The sequence below is a fragment of the Mobula hypostoma genome, chromosome X2 (genome assembly GCF_963921235.1).
Source record: "Mobula hypostoma chromosome X2, sMobHyp1.1, whole genome shotgun sequence".
Lineage (NCBI taxonomy): Eukaryota > Metazoa > Chordata > Chondrichthyes > Myliobatiformes > Myliobatidae > Mobula > Mobula hypostoma.
In genome coordinates, this window is record NC_086129.1 from 7,373,533 (window position 1) to 7,397,071 (window position 23,539).

General features: G+C 47.9%; 1 protein-coding gene across 3 annotated transcripts; it reads right to left on the bottom strand.

The window, feature by feature from the left end:
- Positions 1-4,777: 4,777 nt before the first annotated feature.
- Positions 4,778-10,418, bottom strand: LOC134340744 (endothelial zinc finger protein induced by tumor necrosis factor alpha-like). Of its 3 annotated transcripts, none has more exons than XR_010016624.1 (2): positions 10,389-10,415; positions 4,778-5,124 (listed from the first exon to the last, which is right to left on the bottom strand). XR_010016624.1 is itself a non-coding variant. In XM_063038219.1 (2 exons), exon 2 carries the CDS (start codon positions 6,760-6,762, stop codon positions 5,791-5,793), a length of 972 nt encoding a protein of 323 aa, XP_062894289.1. In that variant the 5' UTR covers positions 6,763-7,484; positions 10,389-10,418; the 3' UTR covers positions 5,144-5,790. The 3 variants fall into 3 exon arrangements, 1 of the variants encoding a protein (XP_062894289.1); XR_010016623.1 differs by having other exon boundaries at positions 4,778-5,127; XM_063038219.1 differs by lacking the exon at positions 4,778-5,124 and adding an exon at positions 5,144-7,484 and having other exon boundaries at positions 10,389-10,418.
- Positions 10,419-23,539: the final 13,121 nt, after the last annotated feature.

Consider the following 23,539-nt stretch of genomic DNA (forward strand, 5'->3'; position numbering starts at 1 on the left):
AACAGATAATATGGCGAGTACCCAATAGCTTCATTTCGTGTACAGTTGTAACAGTGAACCAGATCTAAATATGTTGACTCCACCAGCTCTCCCTGATCTCCATGGTCCCGAGTACGTCTAGCAAGGTCTTATTAAACCCCTCAGGCTGGGGATCGCCCTGCGCGTGATAGGGCGCGTCCTCGATTTCTCAACTCCAAGCATGCCCAGTAACTCATAGATGAGTCTGCTCTCGAAGTCCCGTCCCTGGTCACTATGTATCCGCCTGGGAAGGCCATAATGAACGAAATATTTCTCCCATAACACTTTTGCCACCGTAGTCGCCCTCTGGTCCTTGGTAGGAAAAGTCTGAGCATATCTAGTGAGGTGGTCCGTGATGACTAAGACATTCGCCGTGTTGCTGGCATCGGGGTCTATGGACAGGAAATCCACACACACCAGGTCCAGGGGCCCTGCACTCTGTAAGTGGGACAAAGGAGCTGCCCGCGTAGGCAGTGTCTTCCGGCGTATGCAACGAATGCACGACTTGCAGTATTCTTCAACCTCTGACTTCATTCGAGGACAGTAAAACCGGTCGTTGAGCAATCCATAGGTCTTCTTCACCCCGAAATGTTCAGACTCATCATGAAGTGACTTCAAAGCAATCCTCCGATACTTCTCGGGCAGAACCAGCTGGCAACGCTGGGGTCGGACCGGTCATGACGTGACCCGGTATAAGATCTGGTTCTTCAACTCCAATCGAGGCCACTCTTTCAGTAATGGAGGCACCGAAGTGTGTTTCCTCTTCTCTGTCCGAGCGATGTCTCAATTTTCTACCGCAGACCAACTAGTGCCAATGCCTGGGTCATCCCGCTGAGCAGCTGCCACTTCCCCAGAACTCAATTCCGGCAGCGGTCAGGTTACAGTAAACCTGGGCTATGGCGTCATCGGAAGCCCTCCATTGATCCACTGCTCGATCCTGCCGCTCCTTTTCCTCTGCCTTCACGGTGATGGCAAACTGTCACATGGCCATCACCCCAGGGGCGGGAACGCTCTCCCACTCCTCGACCCTGTCCAGTCCCTCATGCACCTGTCGGGACAAAGCACCCATTGATCCACTGCTCGATCCTGCCGCTCCTTTTCCTCTGCCTTCACGGTGATGGCAAACTGTCACATGGCCGTCACCCCAGGGGCGGGAACGCTCTCCCACTCCTCGACCCTGTCCAGTCCCTCATGCACCTGTCGGGACAAAACATCCGCATCAATGTTCCGGCTCCCCAGCCGGTACTTCAGGCTGAAATCATCCACCTCGGTCCAAAAGTCTCTGACGGGTTTAGATATTCTCCACCCTCCTGTCCTTTCTCCCCCTCCCTTTCTTTCCCAGGGGAGGGTAACCACACAGAAGCTGATTCAAGGGGTGACTCACTTTGGCGTGGCCCGTCAAGAATCTCCGATAATAACCACAGAACCCCAGGAACGAGCGCAGGGCGCTCACAGTCTGGGGCCTTGGCCAGGTGGTCACCGCTTCTATCTTGGCCGGGTCTGCAGCTACTCCATCAGGAATCTCCAATAATAACCACAGAATCCCAGGAACGAGCGCAGGGCGCTCATAGTCTGGGGCCTTGGCCAGGTGGTCACCGCTTCTATCTTGGCCGGGTCTGTAGCTACTCCATCAGGAATCTCCAATAATAACCACAGAACCCCAGGAACGAGCGCAGGGCGCTCACAGTCTGGGGCTTGGCCAGGTGGTCACCGCTTCTATCTTAGCCGGGTCTGCATCTACTCCATTTGTGAGATTATGTGTCCGACTTAGATAACAGACAGGGAAAGTTTTAACCCTGCAGCTTTCAGGCAGCCGAGCACCTTCAGTAGCCTCGCTTCATATTCTTCCAAGGTGGATCCAAATACTGTGAGGTCATCCAAATACATGAACACCTCAAGCAAGTTCATATACCCAACCGTCTTCTCCATGATCCGCTGGAAGTTCGTAGGGGCTCCCGATATGCCCTGGGGCATCCTTTCGAACTGGAAGAATCCCAAGGGACATATAAGTGCCGTCTTCTATTTGTCGGCCTCACTCATGGGGATCTGGTACTATCCACTCCTCAAATCCAGCACACTAAACCACTTCGCACCACTCAGACAGGCCAGCGCGTCTTCGAGCCTCGGGACGGCATACTGGTCAGGGACGGTGCACCTGTTCAGAGTCTTATAGTCCACACACATGTGTACCTTCCCATTCTTCTTCCGGGCCACTACTATTGGGGACGCATAGGGGCTTTGGGACTCAGTGATGATCCCAGCTTCCTTCAACTTACACAAATGCTGCCGCATGTCTTCCACGTCTGCAGGGGCTAGTCGCCGTGATCTCTCTCTAAACGGGGTGTCCTCGGTCACCCGGGTAGTGTGACGAGTGCTCTTGGAACAACCAACATCAAACTCGCCAATGGAAAATACACCTTCCATTCTCAACATCTTCTCTGCCAGCCTCCTTTTCCAACCCGACGGCACCGGGGAGACCCCGAAGTTGAATGACTCAGCGGTCAACTTTCCCTGCTTTTCCAATAGTTTTTCCCCGGAGTGCCTCACGGGGGCGCTAAACATTACCGTCACCGGGAACAAATGCGCCAGGGGCATCCCCCGCTTGAAGGTGACCTCCCTCTTCGTAGTCTTCCTGACGATCACTGCCATCCTGCCCGCCTGTACAACCGAGGGCTTCTGCAATTCGGGCCTCACCAGCACCCCAGCCAGAAATCCCGACACCCCCTTGTGGTTCTCCAGAGCGTCCACTAAGAGGGGTTCTCCCTCAGGCCCTCCAGGAAATATGGTGGGTCTCCATCACACTCGCTACCTCCCCGGGCCATTGGCTTCGACTGGGTGAACCACACGGTCCCTCGTTTAAATTTGGTATCCAGCCCAATGCTGCCACGCACTTCCTCAAATGCACCTTGAAACACTGGGTACACGGACAGGGTCCCCAAAAATCTCTCACCCGCCTTCTCCTTACAGGCCCCCATGAGCCTCCTCACCAGAGGGATGATGGTCCTCACCAGAATTGAAACGCAGCTCTTCTCAACAGGGAAACCAGCACCACTGTATCAAGACCCTCAGACACTCCCACATCGGCCTCCGAGAACTCCAGTTTCACTGACAAATAACCGTCGTATGGAAAATCACCAGCACTGAGACCCCAAATCTCCAGTGCACTGAATGGTGTCATTGTAAATGCTTCAGATACCGGTTGTAAAACGAATGGTACAGTAACGTGACCTGCGACACCGTGTCGAGTATGGCTTTAGCGAAGGTACCCTCTATCAATAGCGACACACTGGAGTGTGGTCCCACTAAGCCTTCAGGAATAGGGTCTTTTGTTTTCGGGAGTTCCTTGGTACATTGCTGGGAATGTGTTCCCCCAGCGATACCAGGCCATTCCTTCACTGGGTCCCCCCGAGGTTTTCCCAACGACTCTCCCCGGGGTACCCGGGGGCTCATTCCCCTTCTGGCGTGACAACTGCTGCCAGCAGCCCTCCGCATTGTTCATCCCCTTGCGGGATCTGCACCCCACCATCAGCTCCATCATATGGTGGGGTGGGGGTCACACCCGCTGATAACAACCGACGTATCTCCGTTCTCAACTCTGCCAGAATCTCTTCTACTGCTCCGCGGGGTAGGCTATCTGTGGTCACTTCACCGTAGGGGACACTACCGAGGACTATACCCTGCTGACTGAGTCATCCCACGCTCCCGCCGCGTTCTCCTCTTCCCGTAACTCTCTGATCAGCTCAACAAAAGATGGAGGGGGCGCGTCTTGCGAGACTGTCAGAGACCCCACACAATCAGATCATGGGACAGGGCACCCCTGGCTATATGGTCCATTCTTAACTGATCCACCTCAGTACCCTGAATGACTTCTCTGCGCCGTAAGCAATTTAGCTGCCTCTGTAGCCGCAAAATAAAGGCAGATAGCTTCTCCCCCTTCTCCTGATGCATGTTTTAAAACCCCATCAGGAGCTCCACTGGGCTTCCAGTCGGATCAAAATCATTTCCCAGTGCTTGTTGATAATTGACAGCTGTCGCTACGGGATAATATAACCTGACGGCTCTCTCGTCAACGGCCCGCCCATTCAAACTTTCAACCAATCACTGTCGCTTTTCATCATCCGAGCACTGCCACTCATCTAACAACTGAGAGCTCCGTTCCGCCCACGTCTCATACTCCTCCTCTCCTTTAGGTGTGGGTGTTATTCCAGAGAATAGGTGGAGCCTGCCATAGCTGGGACTTGGAATCTGAATTTTCCATTTATTCGCCAGAGAAGTAAGGGCGGCTACTACCTCAGAATTCTCACTCTTCACCAGGGGACGTGGACTAATTAGACCTTCCAACTCCGAGCACTCTTTTCCCTCACTCCTCAGAAATGATAGGACCCTGTTTTTGAAATCTCCGCCGCCAGCTACCTCCGCGCTGGTCTGCATGAAGACAAAAGCTGTATCCGCCATTTTACCATGCCTCCGCTCACAATCGCAACTTCAACAGAACTTAACAGTGGAATTAAGAATTCATCCGGAGCACAAATATCTGCCCCACGGGTTCATTTCTCAGGGTAATTACGCAGTATCCAACGGAATCAATCCCGAACGTAGTCCCCACAATTGTAATTCTCGCTTTGCCCAGCGGCTTAATCTAGGGGGTGATAACCCCCTGCCCGGCCAAACTGAAGAAATCTTGTTTGGGTGGATGCTGCCCGATGTGTCACCTGTTACAAATCAGTGCCCAGAAATAACAAACAGAACACACTTTGCGATTAAATGATTAAGCTTTATAACTCTTACGTTGACTGTATGGTTAGTAGAGAAACAAAATTGAAAAAAGGGTGCGATCTTATTAAACAGTCTGTGCGCAAAATTGGAGCTCACTGATAGGCGGATCGGTCCCCATCAGCCTCCTCCGATCGTCACTGCCCTTTGGACCCTCGCTCCGAGTCCACCCTGTCCGGCAGTCCAGCAAATCTCTCCATTCGCGTCTTCTCTCTCCATCTCTGTCTCTGGCAAAATCCACTGCTCCCAGATTCACGAGACAGAGCAACAAAATCCTGATTGGCTGACATGCATCCCAGAGTCCTGTTATCGCCAGCCATAACACGAACATTGCTGCTACAGAGAAACCGTTACTTCAGCAGTGAACATTACAAAGAAGCCATTACATTAGCAGTGAAAACTTACAGCGCGTTACACATACGAGAAGCATCTGGCTTCTCTTGGGCTGTGTTCCCTGGAGTTCAGGAGAATGGGGGGGAGGGTGCGGGAGGGGAATCTCATTGAAACATTCTGAATTTTAAAAGCTCTGAACAGATTAGATATGCGAAAGTTATTTCCCATGGTAGGTGAGTCTAGGACAAGAGAGCACAACTTCAGGATCGAAGGACATCCATTTAGAAAAGAGATGAGGAGAACTTACTTTAGTCAGCGGGTGGTAAATTTGTGGAATTTGTTGCCACATGCAATTGTGGAGGCCAAGTCATTGGGTGCATTTAAGACAGAGAGAGATAGGTTCTTGATTAGCCAGGGGATCAAAGGGTATGGGGAGAAGGCAGGGGAGTGGGGATGACTGGAGAATTGGATCAGCCCATGACTAAATGGCGGAGCAGCCTCGAAAGGCCGAATGGCCAACTTCTGATCCTATATCTTATAGTCTTAATTGAGTTGACTGAGTGAATCCATTCCCACATTCAGAACAGGAGAGTGGCATCCCCCCATGTGAATTCACTGATGTATTTTAAACTCAGATGACCGAGTGAATTCCTTCCCACAATCTGATCAGGTGAACGGTTTCTCCCCAGTGTGAATTCGGTAGTGGCTCACAAGTTTGGATGACTCAGTGAATCCCTTCCCACATTCAGAGCAGCTGAAAGGTTTCTCCCCAGTGTGAACTCGCTGATGCACCTTCAGTCGAGATGACCAAGTGAATCCCTTCCCACATTCAGAGCAGGTGAATGGCCATTCCCCAGTGTGAAGTCGCAAATGTTCCTTCAGTTGAGCGGAATGGGTGAATCTCTTCGCACATTCTGAGCAGATGAATGGTTTCTCCCCAGTGTGATCTAACTGGTGTGTCAGTAGTCGAGAACGGCGAGTGAATCCTTTCCCACAGTCTGAGCAGGTGAATGGCCTCTCCACAGTGTGAACAAACTGATGATCTTTCAGCTGAGCTGCATCGGTGAATCCCTTCCCACATTCTGAGCAGAGGAATGGCTTCACCCCAGAGTGGATTTGCTGGTGTCTCAAGAGCTGAGATGACCGAGCAAATCCCTTTCCACATTCAGAGCAAGTGAACGGCTTCTCCCCAGTGTGAACTCGCTGATGCTCCTTCAGTACAGATGACCGAGCAAATACCTTTCCACATTTAGAGCAGGTGAATGGCCTCTCCCCAGTGTGAACTCGCTGGTGTGTCAGTAGGTCAGATGACTGAAGGAATCTCTTCCCACAGTCTGAACAAGTGAATGGTCTCTCCCCAGTGTGAACTAACTGATGTTGTAGCAGGTGATTTGACTGAATGAATCCTCTCCCACAGTCTGAGCAGGTGAATGGCTTCTCCCCAGTGTGAACTCGCTGGTGGGTCTGTAGGTTGGACAACTGAGCGAATCCCTTCCCACAGTCTGAGCAGGTGAATGGCTTCTCCCCAGTGTGAACTCGCTGGTGTCTCTGTAGTTTGGAGGAGTGAGTGAAGCCCTTCCCACAGCCTGAGCAGCTGAACGGCATCTTTTCAGTATGAACTCGCTGATGTTCGTTCATTTGAAATGACTGACTGAACCCTTTCCCACATTCAGAGCAGGTGAATGACTTCTCCCCAGTGTGAACTCACTGGTGTCATTGTGTTGTGGTTGAGTGTGTGAATGTCTTCCCACCGTCCGAGCAGGTCAATGTCCTCTCACTGGTGAATTTTCTGATATACCTTTAGCATCAATAACAGAATGGCTTCCCACAGTCAGAACAGGTACAGCATCTCACTATGGTGTGAACTTGCTGATGTATCTTCATTACTGGATGACTGAGTGGTTCCCCTCCCTCACACACAGTGGGTGAATGGCCTCTCCCCACTGTGAACTCACTGGCGTGTCTGCGGGTAGCCTGTGAGTGAATCTTTTCCCACACTGAGAGAAAGAGAATGATATCTCACTATGATCAATTCTCTGGCAATTCAGAAAGTCAGACGTTTGAATGCCTTGTACAATCAGTGCAGTTGAGAACTGATCTCCAGTGAACAAATGCTGGTGTGTTCTCAGCTCCCGGTTCCAGTGAATTACACAGAGTTAAAACAGAAAACTTCATTTCAGAGACAGAATACATTTACCAGCTGGGATGAGATACTTCTTCATCTCCAAGGATCGACAACAGATGTGTTGGCGTTGCAAAGAAAATATTTGGTTACTCCCTAAATATCCAGACAGAGACAGAAAAACTGATGTTCTGTTGTGTTTAAGATTCCCGTACACAAGTGCTCTGCAATTTCAAACCTGTAAAAATATTTGCAAAAGACATCAATTGGTGAAGGACAATATTTCAGGAGAGGTTTTTGTCTGTGGTGAGAACATCAGAACAAAAGAAATAGGAGCAGGAGTTGGCCATCTGGCCCTTAGAGCCTGATCTGCCATTGAATAAGATCATGGCTGATCTGGCCATGGACTCATCTCCACCGACTGCCTTCTGCCCATAACCCTTAATTCCCCAACTATGCAAAAATCTATCCAATCTTGTCTTAAATATATTTACTGAGGAAGCCTCCACTCCCTCATTGGGCAGAGAAATCCACAGATCCACCACTCTCTTTGAAAAGCAGTTCCTCCTCATCTCCATCTGAATTTACCCAAATTTTGAGGCAATGTCCTCTGGTTCTAGTCTCATCTACCAGTGGAAACAACTTTCCTGCCTTTATCTTATCTATTCCTTCCATAATTTTACATGTTTCTGTATGATTTCCTCTGAATGTGAGCTCTGGCGTCACAATTTTACCAATTTCAACGCAAGTTGGGGGTACTCAACTTGAGATATACCCCAGGATACTGTGGGAAGTGAGGGAGGAAATTGCTGAGCCTCTGGCGATGATCTTTGCATATCAATAGGGAGAGGAAAAGTAATAGAGGGTTCAAAGACATTTTTCCCTTTTCAAAAAAGGGAGTAGAGATCAGCCAGAAAATTACAGACCAGTGGTTCTTACTTCAGTGCAGGGCAAGTTGTTGGAGAAGCTCCTGAGAGGCAGGATTTATGAGCATTTGTAGAAGCATAATCTGATGTGGGATAGTCAGCATGGCTCTGCCTAGGGCAGATCATGCCTTACGAACCTGATTGAATTCTTTGAAGATGTAACAAAACACACTGATGAAGGTAGAGCACTGGATGTTGTGTACATGGCTTTCAGTGAGACTTTTGATAAGATTCCTCATGTGAGGCTCATTCAGAAAGTAATGAGGCAAGGATCCAAGTAGACCTTGCTTTGTGGATCCAGAATTGGCTTGCCCACAGAAGCTAAAGCTGGTTGTAGATGGTTTGTATACTACATGGAGGACGGTAACCAGTGGTGTTCTGCAGGGATGTGTTCTGAGATTCCTTCTCTTTGTGATGTTTATAAATGATCTTGATGAGGAAGTAGAAGGGTGCTGATGACACAAACGTTGAGGGTGTTGTGAAGAGTGTGGACAGTTCTCCAGAGGTTACAGCAGGACGCAGATAGGTTGCAGAACTGGCAGATGGAGTTCAACCCAGTTAAGTGTGCTGTGATTTATTTCGTTACATCAAATTTGAAGACAGAACACAATATTATGTTGGGACTATTGGCAATGTGGAGGATCAGCGAGATCTTGTGGTCCATGTCAATTTCACACTCAAAGCTGCAGTGCTGATTGACAATGTTGTTAAGGAGACCTTCATCAACCATGGAACTAAGTTCAAGATCAGTGAGGTAATGTTACAGCTATATAAGACCTTCTGTAAACCCACTTAGAGTCTTGAGTTCAGTTACCTCATTACAGGAAGGATGTGGACACCATAGAAAGACTGCAGAGGAGATTTACAAGGATGTTGCATGGAATGGAGAACATGCCTTATGAGAATAGGTTGAGTGAAATTTGGAGCGACAGAGGATGAAAGGTGACCTGACAGATGTGTATAAGATGATGAAAGGCATTGATCGTGTGGATAGCCAGAGGGTTTTTTCCTAGGGCTGAATTGGCAAACACGAGGGGCATAGTTTTAAGGTGCTTGGAAGCAGGGTCAAAGGGGATGTCAGAGGTAGGATTTTCACACAGAGAGTAGTAGGTGCATGGAATGCACTGCCAGCGATGCTGGTAGAGGCAGATACTATGGAGACTTTTGGGAGACTGTTAGATATGTACATGGAGCTCAGGAAAACAGAGTGCAATGCGGTTGGGAAATCCGAAGCAGTTTCTAGAATAGGTTACATGGACGGCACAACACTGTGGGCCGAAGGGCCTGTAATATATTGTAGATTTCTATGTTTCTATATGCAATCATCTTCGAACAAGGCACGGATCAGACATTCTGACTGACCATCAAATTCTCTGACAGTATTCCTGTCTGTGTGAGAATGCGCTATTTCTGACTTCAATCAACCTAAGACTTGGCTCAATATGCCTCTGTCCTTTGGTATTATTTCAAGTTCTAGTCATGTTCCACAAGACTACAAAGAACACTTGTTTCTACATGTATGATCCTGGAGATTTACTAATTACTCAGATACCCTCCCACCAGCCGATTGACAGTGATGAACCCATCGATGGCAATGCCAATGAATATAAAGTGGAGGGCAGTGGCTATTCTCATTGGACTGCGGCACTTTTGTGATGTAAAAGCCACAAGTCACTTGTCATCGAGGCAAAGGGGTTTCATATCTTTATTTACTCAGAGAGAACTAAATCTGACGGAAGGTTTTATTTCCATACAGCTCTAATTGACATTTTCACTGACTGGAAGGTGAACTCTTCAACCGAGATTAACTGGGAACTATATTTTTGTTCCGAGTTACTAATCCTCGGATTTACATAGCTGAAACACGGCAGTGTTTGGGAGATTCATTCGCTCGCATTTCCTTCGACTGTAGGGGAACAACGCTTGGGAGTGTCATCCATGGCTGCCTCTTTACCCAGAAGGCCACACGAACCAGAAACCTGTCTGTCAGCCACCGAACAATCGAGCGATGCGCATGCGCTACAGAAACGGCGGCGGCCCACCGCTCATCGGCCGAAAGCCTGGCGGCACTGGGTACGGATCGTGGGGCTGAGAAAGAGGGAACGGACCGGGGCTGTCCTGGGGTGCAGGACCAGTGCGCCAGGAGCTCACAGTAATAGCCCGTCAATCACGTTTCAGACGCCGCTGATTAATTCCCCACCAGAGACCCCTCCTACCTGCGGCCGGTCTTTGTGAGCCTCTCGTCCACTGAGCGCATGCGCGATATTTGGGATTACCTCATACCTCTGCGCATGCGCGTCTGAGCAAACAGAAGAAAATCTGCAGATGCCGAAATCCAAAACAACAGACGGAAAATGCTGGGGGAAAGTCAGGGAGACAGACGGCAACTATGGAGAGAAGTGAACAGTCGGCCTTTCAGACCCAGACCCTTCTTCAGCACTGGAAAGGAAGGGAGGGAGTCAGAATGTGGGCCAGGTGAGGTGATAGGGTAAACCGGGAGAGGGGGAGGAGTGAAGTAAAGAGCTGGGAAGTTGATTGTTGAGAGATAAAGGGCTGGAGAATAATAATAATAATAATAATAAATACTCTATTGATTCCGAGTGGGAAATTCATTCGTTTCAGCAGCAACATCTAAAAGCACAGCAAGCAGCGGGCAGACTTTACTGAAAATAAACTACAGAATAATAATAAACACAATAACACTGTATCAGTGTGCAATAATAATGTATGAAATAACAATGCAGAGACTATTGAACTATGATGTGTGTTCACCTGTCGCAGAAGATTTTTGTTACGATCCTTGTGAGGGCGGAGCTGAGTGAGTTTGTTGAAAAGGGGTCGGGGGCTTTGCTGCCGATTCAGTAGGTCATGGAGAGGATGTTCCGGATTGTCCATAATCGATAACAGTTTGTTCAGTGACATCCACTCCACCACTCACTCGAAAGAGTCCGGGTTGTGGCCAAGGATGGATCGACCCTTTCTGATGAGTTTATTTAGTCTTTCCCAACGTAAAGCAGCGAAGAAGACTGCACTCGCTACAACAGACTGGTAAACGATCTGCGACATCCTGCCTCACGTGTTCAAGGATCTCGGCTTCCTTAGAAAATAGAGTCTGCTCATTCCCTTCTTTTAAACAGTCTTGGTGTTGGTTTTCCAGTCATGTCTCTCGCCGGGGCGAACACCCAGGTATTTGTCCTCCTCCACCATCGCAACTTCTTCTCCCAGAATGTATACAGGACTCATCACAGTCCTCTTCCTCCTAAAATCTATCACCATTTCCCTGGTTTTGACCACGTTCAGGAGCAGTTGATTCTTCCCTCACTATTCCACAATCCTCTTAAACCAGCCCTCTGTACCCCGAGTCCTGCCCGTCTCTGATGCACCCAACTACGGCAGAGTCATCAGGGAACATCTTTAAGTGGCCAGACTCAGAGTTGTACTGAAAGTCTGAGGGGTTCAGTGTGAACAGAAACGGAGACAGGACAATCCCTTGTGGGGCTCCAGTGTCACTCACCTCCACCTCAGGCACAGAACCACCCAGCGGTACAAACTGGGGTCTATCTGTCAGGAAGACAGTAATCCTGGAGACAGTGAATTTGTCTACGCCCATCCTTGCTCAGACAACGTGGCTGGATTGTATTGAAGGCATTAAAGAAATCAAAAACAGTGATTCTCACAATGCCACCAGCATCATCCCGGTGGGAGTGAGCTCGCTGCAACAGGGAGATGATGGTATCATTCGCTCCCTCATGAGGTTGGTAGAGAAACTGTAGAGGGTCCGAGGTAAGTCAGGACCGGCCTCTGCATCACCTTCATCACATGAGATGTGAGGGCGATTGGTCTGTAGTGATTGTCCTCATTAAGTTCGGATAATTACCATACTGGGTAAAGGACCAAGGCAGGAATTATTCCACATCTTTTCCTGACTCGGTCTCAGATTGTCAGGGTGCACCAAAATACCAGACAGCAGGCTCGTACAGGCTTTCAGTACCCTGGGGATGATACTGTCGGTGTCAGCAGATGCAGTCTCTCCGGCTGTTTCCTACCCTGACCTGCATTCACTGTCCGTCTCCCGGATGGCCTCATCTGCACGAGGTGCACCGAGATGCAGCTCCTGAGAGACCGTGTTAGGGATCTGGAGCCGCTGCTCGATGACCTACAGCTTATTGGAGAGAGTGAACAGGAGATGGAGCAGAGCTACAGGGAGTCAGTCACCCCGAGGCTGCAGGAGTTAGATAAGAGGGTGACGGTCAGGAGAGCGAAGGAAAGAGCTCAGGTAGTGGAGGTATCCCCTGTGGCCTTGCCCCTCAGTAATATTTTTCTCGTTATGAATACGATTGAGGGGATGACCTGACAGGACGAACATGGCGATCGGGTCTCTGGCACTGAGCCTGGTTCCATGGTGCAGAAGAGAAAGAGGAAGATGCGAAATGCGGTAGTCATAGGGGATCCCATAGTGAAGGGAACAGACAGGAGGTTCTGTCAGCCTGATAGAGATACCTGCATGGTGTGTACCATTACAGGTGCCAGGGTACGGGATGTCTCGGATCGGGTGCAGAGTATTCTGAAGGGAGAGGGTGAACAGCCGGAAGTCTTGGTACCTGTTGGTACCAATGACACAGGTAGAAAAAGGGAAGAGGTCCTGAAGAGAGAATTCAGGGGGTTAGGTCGGAAGCTCAAAAGCAGGACCTCTGGGGTAGTAATCTCAGGATTGCTGCCTCTGCCACCTGCTGGCGAGTGCAAGAATAGCATGATCAGGCGTATTAATGTGTGGCTGAGAGACTGGTGCAGGGGGCAGGCCTTCAGATTCCTGGATCATTGGGGCCTCTTCCGGGGGAGATCCGACCTGTACAAAAAGAACGGGTTACACCTGAACCCAAAGAGGTCCAATGTCCATGCGGGCACCTTTAATAGGCTGTTAGAGAAGGTTTAAACGAATGTCGTAGGGGTGTGGGAACGGAGTGATCGGTTTGTGGAAGGGGAAAACAGAAATAAATCAAAGATAGCGTGCAACAGAGATTATCGAAAGAACGGGCAGGAGATGAGGCATAACCACAGGGTAGATGAGTTGAAGGGCAATAATGACATGGTGCAGTTAAAACAGAAAGCAACAAATACTGGATTGAAAGTGTAATATTTGTCTGGCCCCCGGCAAGCCTCGGGGTCGCTCAGCTCGCTGTCGTCTAGGGAAACAGCCCTCGGCCCCGCCAAACTGGGTAATTAGTTTGTGTGGATGCTGTGTGATTTACCCCACCCCACCCAAATAACAGACAATACACCAGATACGATTAAATGAAATACAGTTTATAGATATTACCAGAATTATATAATAGAGAATAAAATATAAAAGGAAAATAAAAGGCGCCACACTTATCAAAGTCCTATCTCTTCGTGCACAAACAGTTGGAGCTCAGGACCCTCTTCCTTCACCCTGCGATCCCCTCGGACCACCTCGACCTGTCGCCTAGGACCAACAACGGTGGTCGACCAGACTCTCCACACGAGTCCGTCTCCGTCTCCTCTCCTCGCCGAACACCACGGACCTCGGACTCCTGATCGGGGTCCGATCCCGTTAGCCGACTCACAGTACCTTGTCCATCCTCACTCTCTCTCTCGCGCCTTCTGCCCCAAAACCCGCGCATCACAATAACTTACAGACACACAGAATGAATAACATCTATCCCAATTGGTTCGTAAAATCCTCTTATCAATAACATTATCCAACCAAACTGCTAGCGGGTGGACTTTCTCAGCAGATAATATAACAAAGAAGCCATTTCAATTATAACATAAAAAAGAATCATTGTAGTTAGCCTACGCAGTAACATAAAAGAAGAAACCCCTTACATTTGAATGCACGGAGCATAAAAATAAAATGGACGATCTTGAAATCAAGCTACAAATTGGCAAATATGTGGCCATCTCTGAAACTTGGATAAAGGATGGCTGCCATTAGGAGCTGAACGTACAAGGATATAGGGTGTATCTGAAAGATAGGTTAGTAGGCAAAGGGGGCGGTGTGGTTCTGTGTATAAGAAATAATATTAAATCATTAAAAGGGATAACATAGGATCGGAAGGTGGAGAATCTCAATGCTTTGAGTTAAGAAATGGCAAGGGTAAAAGGACCCTAATGGCAGTTATGTACAGGGTCCAAACAGCAGCCGGGATATGGATTATGGAGGAACATTTCTTTCTGGACACAGATTACCCTCCAACACCACTCTCCTCCATCTTGCGGAACTGGTCCTCACTGTCAATTATTACTCCTTTGGCTCCTCCCACTTCCTTCAAACAAAAGGTGTATCCATGGGTTCTCACATGTGTCCCAGCTATGCCTGTCTGTTTGTCAGCTATGTGCAACAGTCTGTTCCAAGCCTAAACAGATGTCACCCCCACACTTTTCCTACTCCACTGGCGCTGCTGCCTGCACCAATGCCAAACTAGTCGACTTCATCGACTTTGCCTCCAAATTCCACCCTGCCCTTAAATTTGCCCAGTCCATTTCCAACACCTCTCTCCCGTTTCTCAATCTCTCCGTCTTTATCTCTGGAGACAGTTTATCCATTGATGTCACTGACTCTCACAGCTACCTGGACAATTCCTCTTCCAACTCTGTTATTTGTAAAAATACCATCCTCTTCGCTCAATTCCTCCATCTCCGCTGCATCTGTTCTCAGGATGAGGCTTTTCATTCCAGAATGAAGACGATGACCTCCTTTTTCAAAGAAAGGGGCTTCCCTGCCTCTCCCATCAACACTGCCCTCCACCGCATCTCTTCCATTTCACACACATCTGCTCTCAGCCCATTCTCCCGTCATCCCACCATGGATAGGGTTCCTTCTGTCCTCACCAGCCTGTGTGTCCACCACATAATTCCCTGTAAATCCACCATCTCCAATGGGATCCCACTCGCAAGCCCCTCTTTCCCTCCCACCCCCGTCCAGCTTTCCGCTTTCCATCGGCATCACTCCATATGAGTCCCTTGTCCATTTGCCCCTCGCCACTGATCTCCCTCCTGGCACTTATCCATGGAAGTGGAACAAGTGCCCCACCTGCCCCCTCACGTCACTTCACCTGTCAGCCCGTCGGGGGTTATCTGCCGTATCTCCATTCCCGGTGAGACCTCGTGTATATCGGTGAGACACGACTGCTTAGCCAAGCACCTGCACTCCAACTGCCAGAAAAAGCAGGATCTCCCTGTGACACCAATTTTAATTCCACTTCCCATTCGCGTTGTGACGTCAACCCATGCACGCCCCCACCCACCCCCACACACACACACACACACACACACACCACTATTGCAATGAGGCCACACCCAGACTGGAAGAACAACATTTTATATTCCCTCTGGGTAGCCTCCAACCTGAGGTCATGAATGTCGATTTATTTGAACTTCCGGTAATGCCCCGGCCCCACCTCTATTGCCCATCCCCTTTTCCCTTTCTCCCCTTATCTCGCCTGCACATCACCTCCATCTGGTGCTCCTCCACCTTGTCTTTCTTCCATGGCCTGTCCTCTCCTATTGGATTCCCCAACCTCCAACCCGGTATCTCGTTCACCAGTCAACTTCCCAACTCTTTGCATCACCCCTCCCAGTTTCACCCCTGACTTTGTGTTTCTCCCTCCTCTCCCTGCACCCTCTAACACTGACCCCTCATCATTTTCCTTCAGTCCTGCTGAAGGGTCTCGGCCTGAAGCGTCGACTGTACTCTTCCATAGATGCTGCCCGGAGTGCTGAGTTTCTCCGGCATTCTGTGTGTGTACTTGGATTTGCAGCATCTGCAGATTGTCTCCTGTTTGAAGTAAGAAGCCTGCTGGATATTTAACCTTCACAGTTGCTGAATGCAGAGTGATGTTCAAAAGTGACTGTTGGTTTTGAATACTGGAATTATTACTGTTTTTCATGAAACATTTTATACATTATTGGCCTAAGTAGTTACATTTTTGTTTGTACAGAGACAGGGAAGTGCTGAAGAAGGGTCTCAACCCAAAATATCAATTGTTTTCTCTTTTCCGTGCATGTGCTGCCCTGCTGAGTTCCTCCAGCATTTCTGTGTGTTGCAATAAGCTGCAAGCTTTGACTAATTAAGAGTGTGCAGTGAAACCTCCCCCATCCACTGTTGAGGAACCTCATCACATCGGCCGTGGATGGTCAGGGCCCACATCCCTCTTTTGTGAGGCATCTCCCTGCTGTGCAATGGATGTGGTGGGACAGCCCCCTCCCCTGTGAGAAACCACTGTCATCGGCCATCGATCTATTAGGATCACCAACCTCCACTGTGAGAAACCTCCCCCATTGCCAGTGGATGTGCTGTGATCACCCCTCTCCCCTGTGAGAAACCTCCCCCATTGTCCATGGATGTGCTGAGATCACCCCTCTCCCATGTGAGAAACCTCCCCCATTGCCAGTGGATGTGCTGGGACCACGAGGCTCCCCTGTGAGAAACTCCCCCATTGACCGTACATCACCATCACATCTACATTGGCCATCCATGGGAAAAATGGAAAGATTCTGGGAAGGATTAAGTGGGAACTGGATTCACATCGGTGAGGCTGTGATCCAGGCCATTCTGCCCCACCGTCCCATGCTGGTAGCTGGAGCTTAGCCAGTCCTCCTGCTGAGTCACTGAGCTCCATTGTTCAGCACTGGCTGTCTGAACCACCCCTACCTCATGTCCTGGGCACAGACAGTCATGGTGAAATAAAAACAGAAAATGTGGAAAATTCAGCAGGGATGAGACCTGGGAGAGACTGGTCATGGGATCTTTAATCTGGGAGAGAGTGGGGGCGGGACCTTCAGTCCAGGACAGTCTGGGGATGACACCTTCAGTCCAGGAGAGACCCAGTGTGAGAACAGCAGTCCAGAAGACACTGGGTGTGAGACCTTCGGTTTGGGAGAGACCGGGGATGGGACCCTCTGTCGGGGGGAGACCGGGGATGGGACCCTCGGTCCGGGGGAGACCGGGGATGGGACCCTCGGTCAGGGAGAGACCGGTCGGGAATGAGACCCTCGGTCAGGGAGAGACCGGTCGGGAATGAGACCATCAATGGGTCAGCGGTTTGCTCTCCCATTCTCTGCTGGACTGAAGATATCATCCCCTGTCTCTGTCAGACTGAATTCTCATCCCCTGTCTCTGTCAGACTGAATTCTCATCCCCTGACTTTGTCAGACTGAATTCTCAGCCCCAGTCTTTGTCAGACTGAATTCTCAGCCCCAGTCTTTGTCAGACTGAATTCTCAGCCCCAGTCTTTGTCAGACTGAATTCTCATCCCCTGTCTCTGTAAGACTGAATTCTCATCCCCTGACTTTGTCAGACTGAATTCTCAGCCCCAGTCTTTGTCAGACTGAATTCTCTTCCCCTGTCTCTGTCAGACTGAATTCTCATCCCGTCTCTGTCAGACTGAATTCTCATCCCCTGTCTCTATCAGACTGAATTCTCATCCCCTGACTTTGTCAGTCTGCAGTGATTCACTCAGTCGTCTGATCTGCTGCCTCTTCAGCAAGTTCACACTGGGCAGACACCATTCACCTGCTCCCACTGTTGTAGGGGATTCACTCGGTCATCCAGCATACAGAGACACCAGTGAGTTTACACCGGAGAGAAGCCATTCACCTGTTCCATTTGTGATTCACTCGATCATCTCACCAGTATTGGTACACCAGTCAGTTCACACTGGGGAGAGACCTTTCACCTGCTCAGACTGTGGGACGGGATTCAGTCATCCACCCTTGTGAGTCACTACCGAGCTCACACTGGCCAATAAGTTTCAATAAGTTGCTGAGTTTGATGAACAGCAGCAATATTTGCTGAGTTCGGCACCGACAGTCAGTTTTGAACTTTCCTCTGGACTCAGCAACTGAGATGGAGAAATATCCAGCATGCAGCTGATTGAAAATGTCTCCCCAGTGTGAACCCGGTTGTGCAAGACAAGGTTGGATGACCGAGTGAATCTCTTCCCACATTCAGATCAGGTGAGCAGCCTCTCCCCAGTGTGAACTGACTGGTGTGCCAGTAGGTGGGATGATTGAATGAATGCCTCCCGACAAATAGAACAGGCGAACAGCTTCTCCCCAGTGAGAACTCACTGATGATTCCTCAGACTGAATAAGCGTCTGAACCCCTTCCCACGGTCTGAGCAGCTGAACTGGGCTTCTCTCCGGTGTGAACTCGCTGATGTTCTTTCACACAAAACGAAAGAACAATGTCCACCCAGGAAAAAATGGGGGCAGTCAAACTCAGTGATAAGCAAGGCATGAGTTAAGGTTTGAGCAAAAAAAAAACTCATTGCAAAGGGCAAAATAACCTTCTTAGCAACAAGGTGACATCTATTCTGAAATGTTAATTGTGTCACCAGTGTTTAAGTATACCTTGGTTCTGTCGGAGACTATTGCAAAGAGAAGGATGCAATCCAGGGGACATGTTAATGTAGCAGTTAACTTCACACTTCACAGCCCCAGCAATCAGAAGACTGGGTTTCAATTCCTGCCGCTGTTCTCCCCGTGAGGACCTGGGTTTCCTCTGGATGCTCCCGTTTCCTCTGTTACGTAACCGGCAACAATGAGTATCAATTGAGACAAGTTATATAAAAACAACCAAATATTTATTAAATACGGATAAATGATTAAAAGAAAGAAAAACCTTAACCGGAAGTTAACCGCCATGCAGCCGTTCAACAAATCGTCACTCGGCACTGGTTCTTAAAGTGTTAAATGCGAAAACAGTTCTTAAAGCAGTAAAGTCAGATATAGCTCTTAAAATGTTAAATTCGAAAGTCCAACAGATTTATGCGTTCAATTGGGACAGACTTCTCTGGAGAAGGATTTCTTCATAGAAACGTCTTTCCTGTTGGTTCTGTCCAAAGGATTCACGGTGCAGGAAATAAACAGTTTAAAACAACTGACCTTAAATTCTGGAGAGCACCTTGCATGAACCCTTTTCTCTTTTGGCAAGAGTTACCTTCGATGCAGGTCACTACTCCTTCAACGAAGACTCAATAAGGTCGATCATTTGTTAAACTGCCGAATGGTGCCGACTCCTCTCAATCCTTCAGGTCCTGTACTTCGATAAAGTCTTCACTCTCCCGTACTACTGCTGGAATAAGGTACATCAACACATCTAGCAAAAATTGCCAATCCAGCACTATTGTACCTTGCAACAGAACATAACAACCCTTTTAAAAATGAAACTGCGTCATAAAAACAAATATGCAACAGAAACGGAGACACAGACGCACGTTCCAGCTCGAAAACTAAAAACTGAAAGCTAACTGCGTCATCTGAGGTCTTCCGTTATATACCCGTGGTGCACATGTCATCACATGATCTCACATCAGCAGGAAAATTACATCAGGTGACCTCCAAAAGACCATTACATCATTCTCACAAAAAAAAATCACAGATCTTCTTGAGGTATGTAACACCTCCCACATTCCAGAAGACAAACGGGTCCGGGTTAGTAAGTTGTGGGCATGTTATGTTGGCACTGGAAACATGGCAACACTTGTTCGGTGCCCACAGCACATCTTCGGGCTGTGTTGGTCATTGACTCAAACAACACGTTTCATTGTCATTCAATATTCCGATGTACTTGTGACAAATAAAGCTCATCTTTCCTTCATCTTCCCTGTGTACTGCATTTTTTTCCTTTTATTAGAAGTAGTTCAGAGTAGGTTTACTGGGATATTGAATGGAACAGGCAGATTGTCTTATGGGGAATACCGGACAATCTAGTCTTGTTTCTTTTGGAAGAGCAAGAGGAGATGGCAGAGTAAATGTGGAAATGACATTACATTCCATCACTCCGGTTACTGTACGAGGGTTATTCATTTGAAACAAATTAGACAATGTGTTTTTTTTTTCTCTCAGAGGGTTTTTAGCCCTTGGGACTTCCTTCCTTCAAGGATATTTGAAGCAGTCTTTGAGTAACTTTAAGCCAAAATTAGATTCTCCACAAGCAACAGAGCCACGGGGAATGGAGAATTGAGGTCACATCTGGATCACCATTATTGTTAATAACTGGCAGAGAAGACCCAAGTATCTGATTCCTGCTTCTCATTTGTATTTGTGCTTGCATGTTGTCAGGCAGTGGTGAACTAAGCAGGAACCAAAGTCAATTGTTGTTTGTTAAACTGAAAACAATGCAGTCAGATAAAAATGCAGCTTGTCACAAAGTAATTAAAAGTTAGCAAATAGATCTGAAAACATCAAGACAAAGCTATAAATTATAAAAGAAACTCAATCTTTGAAGCCTTCATAAACTATGAACATATAATTTTATTGGGATAAAAAGAGGCAAAGTGTAGTGAGACTCCTGGCCAGGAGAGGCTGATGACAGGGCAACATTACGATCAACAGGAGGAGTTGCCAATGTAAAAGGTGGACAGAATAGAAAAAGGTGACTACAGGACTGAAGGTGTTATATTTGAATATGTGCAGTATACAGAGGAAGGTGGATGAATTGTAGCACAGTTACAGATTGGCAGGGATCACTGAATCATGGCTGAAAGCAGACTATAGCTGGTTCTGTCCAAGGACACTCATTGCATTGAAAGGACAGGCAGCAAGGCAGAGAAAGGTGGCGTGGCTCTGTTGGTCAACAAGGAAATTCAATCATTAGAAAGGTGAAAATGGCTCGGAAGGTGTTGAATCATTGTGGAGAGATCTGAGACATTGCAAGGGTAAAAAGACCCTAATGGGGGTTATGTACAGACCACCAAACAGTAGTAAGGATGTAGTCTACAAATTCCAGTGCGAAGTAGAAAATGTATGCCAAAAGGGCAAAGTTACAATAGTCATGGCGGATTTCAATATGCAGGCAGACTGGGAAAATTAGGTTGCTGCTAGTTTCAAATAGGGGGAATTTCTAGAATACCCTCGAGATGGTTCATTGTGGCTGAGCCCACGAGAGGTATTCTGCAATGAATCCTGGAATTGATTAGAGAGCTTAAGGTAAAAAAAAAATCCTTATGGTAAAATGTGATTGAATTCACCCTGAAATTTGAGGAGAAGGTAAAATCAGATGTATCAGTATTACAGTGGTGTAAAAGGAATTACAGAGGCATGAGAGAGGAGTTGGCCTGAACTGATTGGAAAAGAACACTGGCAGGGAGGACGGCAGAGCAGCAATGGCTGGAACCTCTGGAAGCAATTGGGAACGCACAGGACATATACACACCAAAGAAGAAGTATTCTAAAGGCTAGCTGACACAACCATGTCTGTCAAGAGAATTCAAAGCCAACATAAAAACCAAAGCGAGGGTATATAACAGAGTGGATTTTTTTTTTTTTTAGTTTATGAGAACATTCAGTCCTCTTTTATTGTCATTTTGAAATGCATACATGAGTGAGTTGGGAAAGTCTTAAACACCAACTGATGAAGGCAACTAAAAATTCATTAAAGAAGTAAAGATGAAATATGAAAGTAAACTAGCCAATAGTATTCAAGAAGATATCAAAGATTCATAAAGTGTAAAAGAGAACTGAGAGGGGATATCAGCCCGCTGGAAAACGATGCTGGAGAGTTAGTAATTGGGAAGAAGGAAATGGCTAATGAACTGAATAAGTATTTTGCATCAGCCTTCACCGTGGAAGACACTAACAGAATGGTGGAAGTTGCTGGTGTCAAGGGTCATGAAGTGTGTAAAATAACCATCAGTAGGGAGAAGGTTCTTGATAAACTGAGGGTAGATAAGTCTCCTGGATCAGATGGTGTACGCCCCAGGGTTCTGAAAGAGGTGGCTGAAGAGACTGTGGAGACATTTGTAATGATCTTTCAAGAATCGCTAGATTCTGGAATAGTTCCCGAAGATTGGAAAATTGCAAATGTCACTCCACTCTTCAAGAAGGGACAAAGGCAAAAGAAAGGAAATTTAATAGGCCATTTAATCTGATGTCGGTCGTTGGGAAGACATTGGAGTCGATTGCTAAGGATGTGCTTTCAGGGTACTTGGAGGCAAATGGTACAATATGATGTAGTCAACATGGTTTCCTCAAGATAAAATCTTGCCTGTCAAATTTGCTGGAATGCATTGAAGAAATAACAAGCAGAATAAACAAAGGAGAATCGGTTAATGTGTTGACAAGGTGCCTCACACAAGGCTGCTTAGCAAGGTATGAGACCATGGTATTACAGAAAGATTCTAGCATGGAAAGAGCAGAGGCTGACTGGTGGAAGGCAGAGTGGGAATCAAGGGAGCCTTTTCTGGTCAGCTGCCGGAGACTAGTGGTGTTCCACGGGGTTCTCTGTTGGGCCAATTCTTTTTACGTTACATGTCAATGATTTGTATGATAGAATTGACGGCTTTGCAGCAAAGTTTGCAGACGATACAAAGACAGGTGGTGGGGCAGGAAGTTCTGAGAAAACAGAAGGGCTACAGAAGGACTTAAGACAGATCAGGAGAATGAGCAGTGAAGTGGCAGATGGCACACAGTGTTGGCAAGTGTATGGTCATGCACTGTGGTTTCAGAAATAAAAGGGTTGACTGAGGGGAAAAGAGACAGAAGGAGAGACCGGTAGTGATAGGGGATTCGACAGTGAGGGGAACAGACAGGAGATTCTGTGGATGTGAGCAGGACACCCCGATGGTATGTTGCCTCCCAGGTGCCAGGGTCAGGGATGTCTCAGATCACATCCACAACACTGTGGAGAGGGAGGGGGAGCAGCCAGATGTCTGGACACATATTGGTACCAATGACATAGGAAGAAAAAGCAATGAGGTCCTGAAAAGAGAATTTCAAGAGCTAGGTAGAAAGCTGAGAAGCAGGAACTCCTGGGTAGTAATTTCTGGATTGTTCCCTGTGCCACACGCCAGTGAGGGTAAAAACAGAATGATTTGGCAGATAAATACAGTACATGGCTGAGAAGCTGGTGCAAGGGGCAGGGCTTCAGGTTCTTCAATACCTGGGATCGCTTCTGAGGGAACGACCTGTTCAAAAGTGACAGGTTGCACCTGCAGCCAAGGGGGAGCAATATTATCACGGGCAGGTTTGTTAGAGCTGTTGGGGAGGGTGTAAACTAACTTGGCAGGGCGGGGTGGGAATCGGAGTGAAGGGACTCAGAATAGGATGGTTGGTAAAAAACTGAAGATTGCGTGCAGTCAGACTGTCAGAAAGGGCAGGCAGGTGATGGGACTTAGTTGCAGCCAACAGGCTGAGTATCAAATCATTAGGGATGCAAAATCAGGAAGGATAGCAAATATGGTACTCAAGGTGTTGTATCTAAATGCGCGTAGTATAGAAACATAGAAAATAGGTGCAGGAGTAGGCCATTCGGCCCTTCGAGCCTGCACCGCCATTTATTATGATCATGGCTGATCATCCAACTCAGAACCCCGGCCCAGCCTTCCCTCCATACCCCCGATCC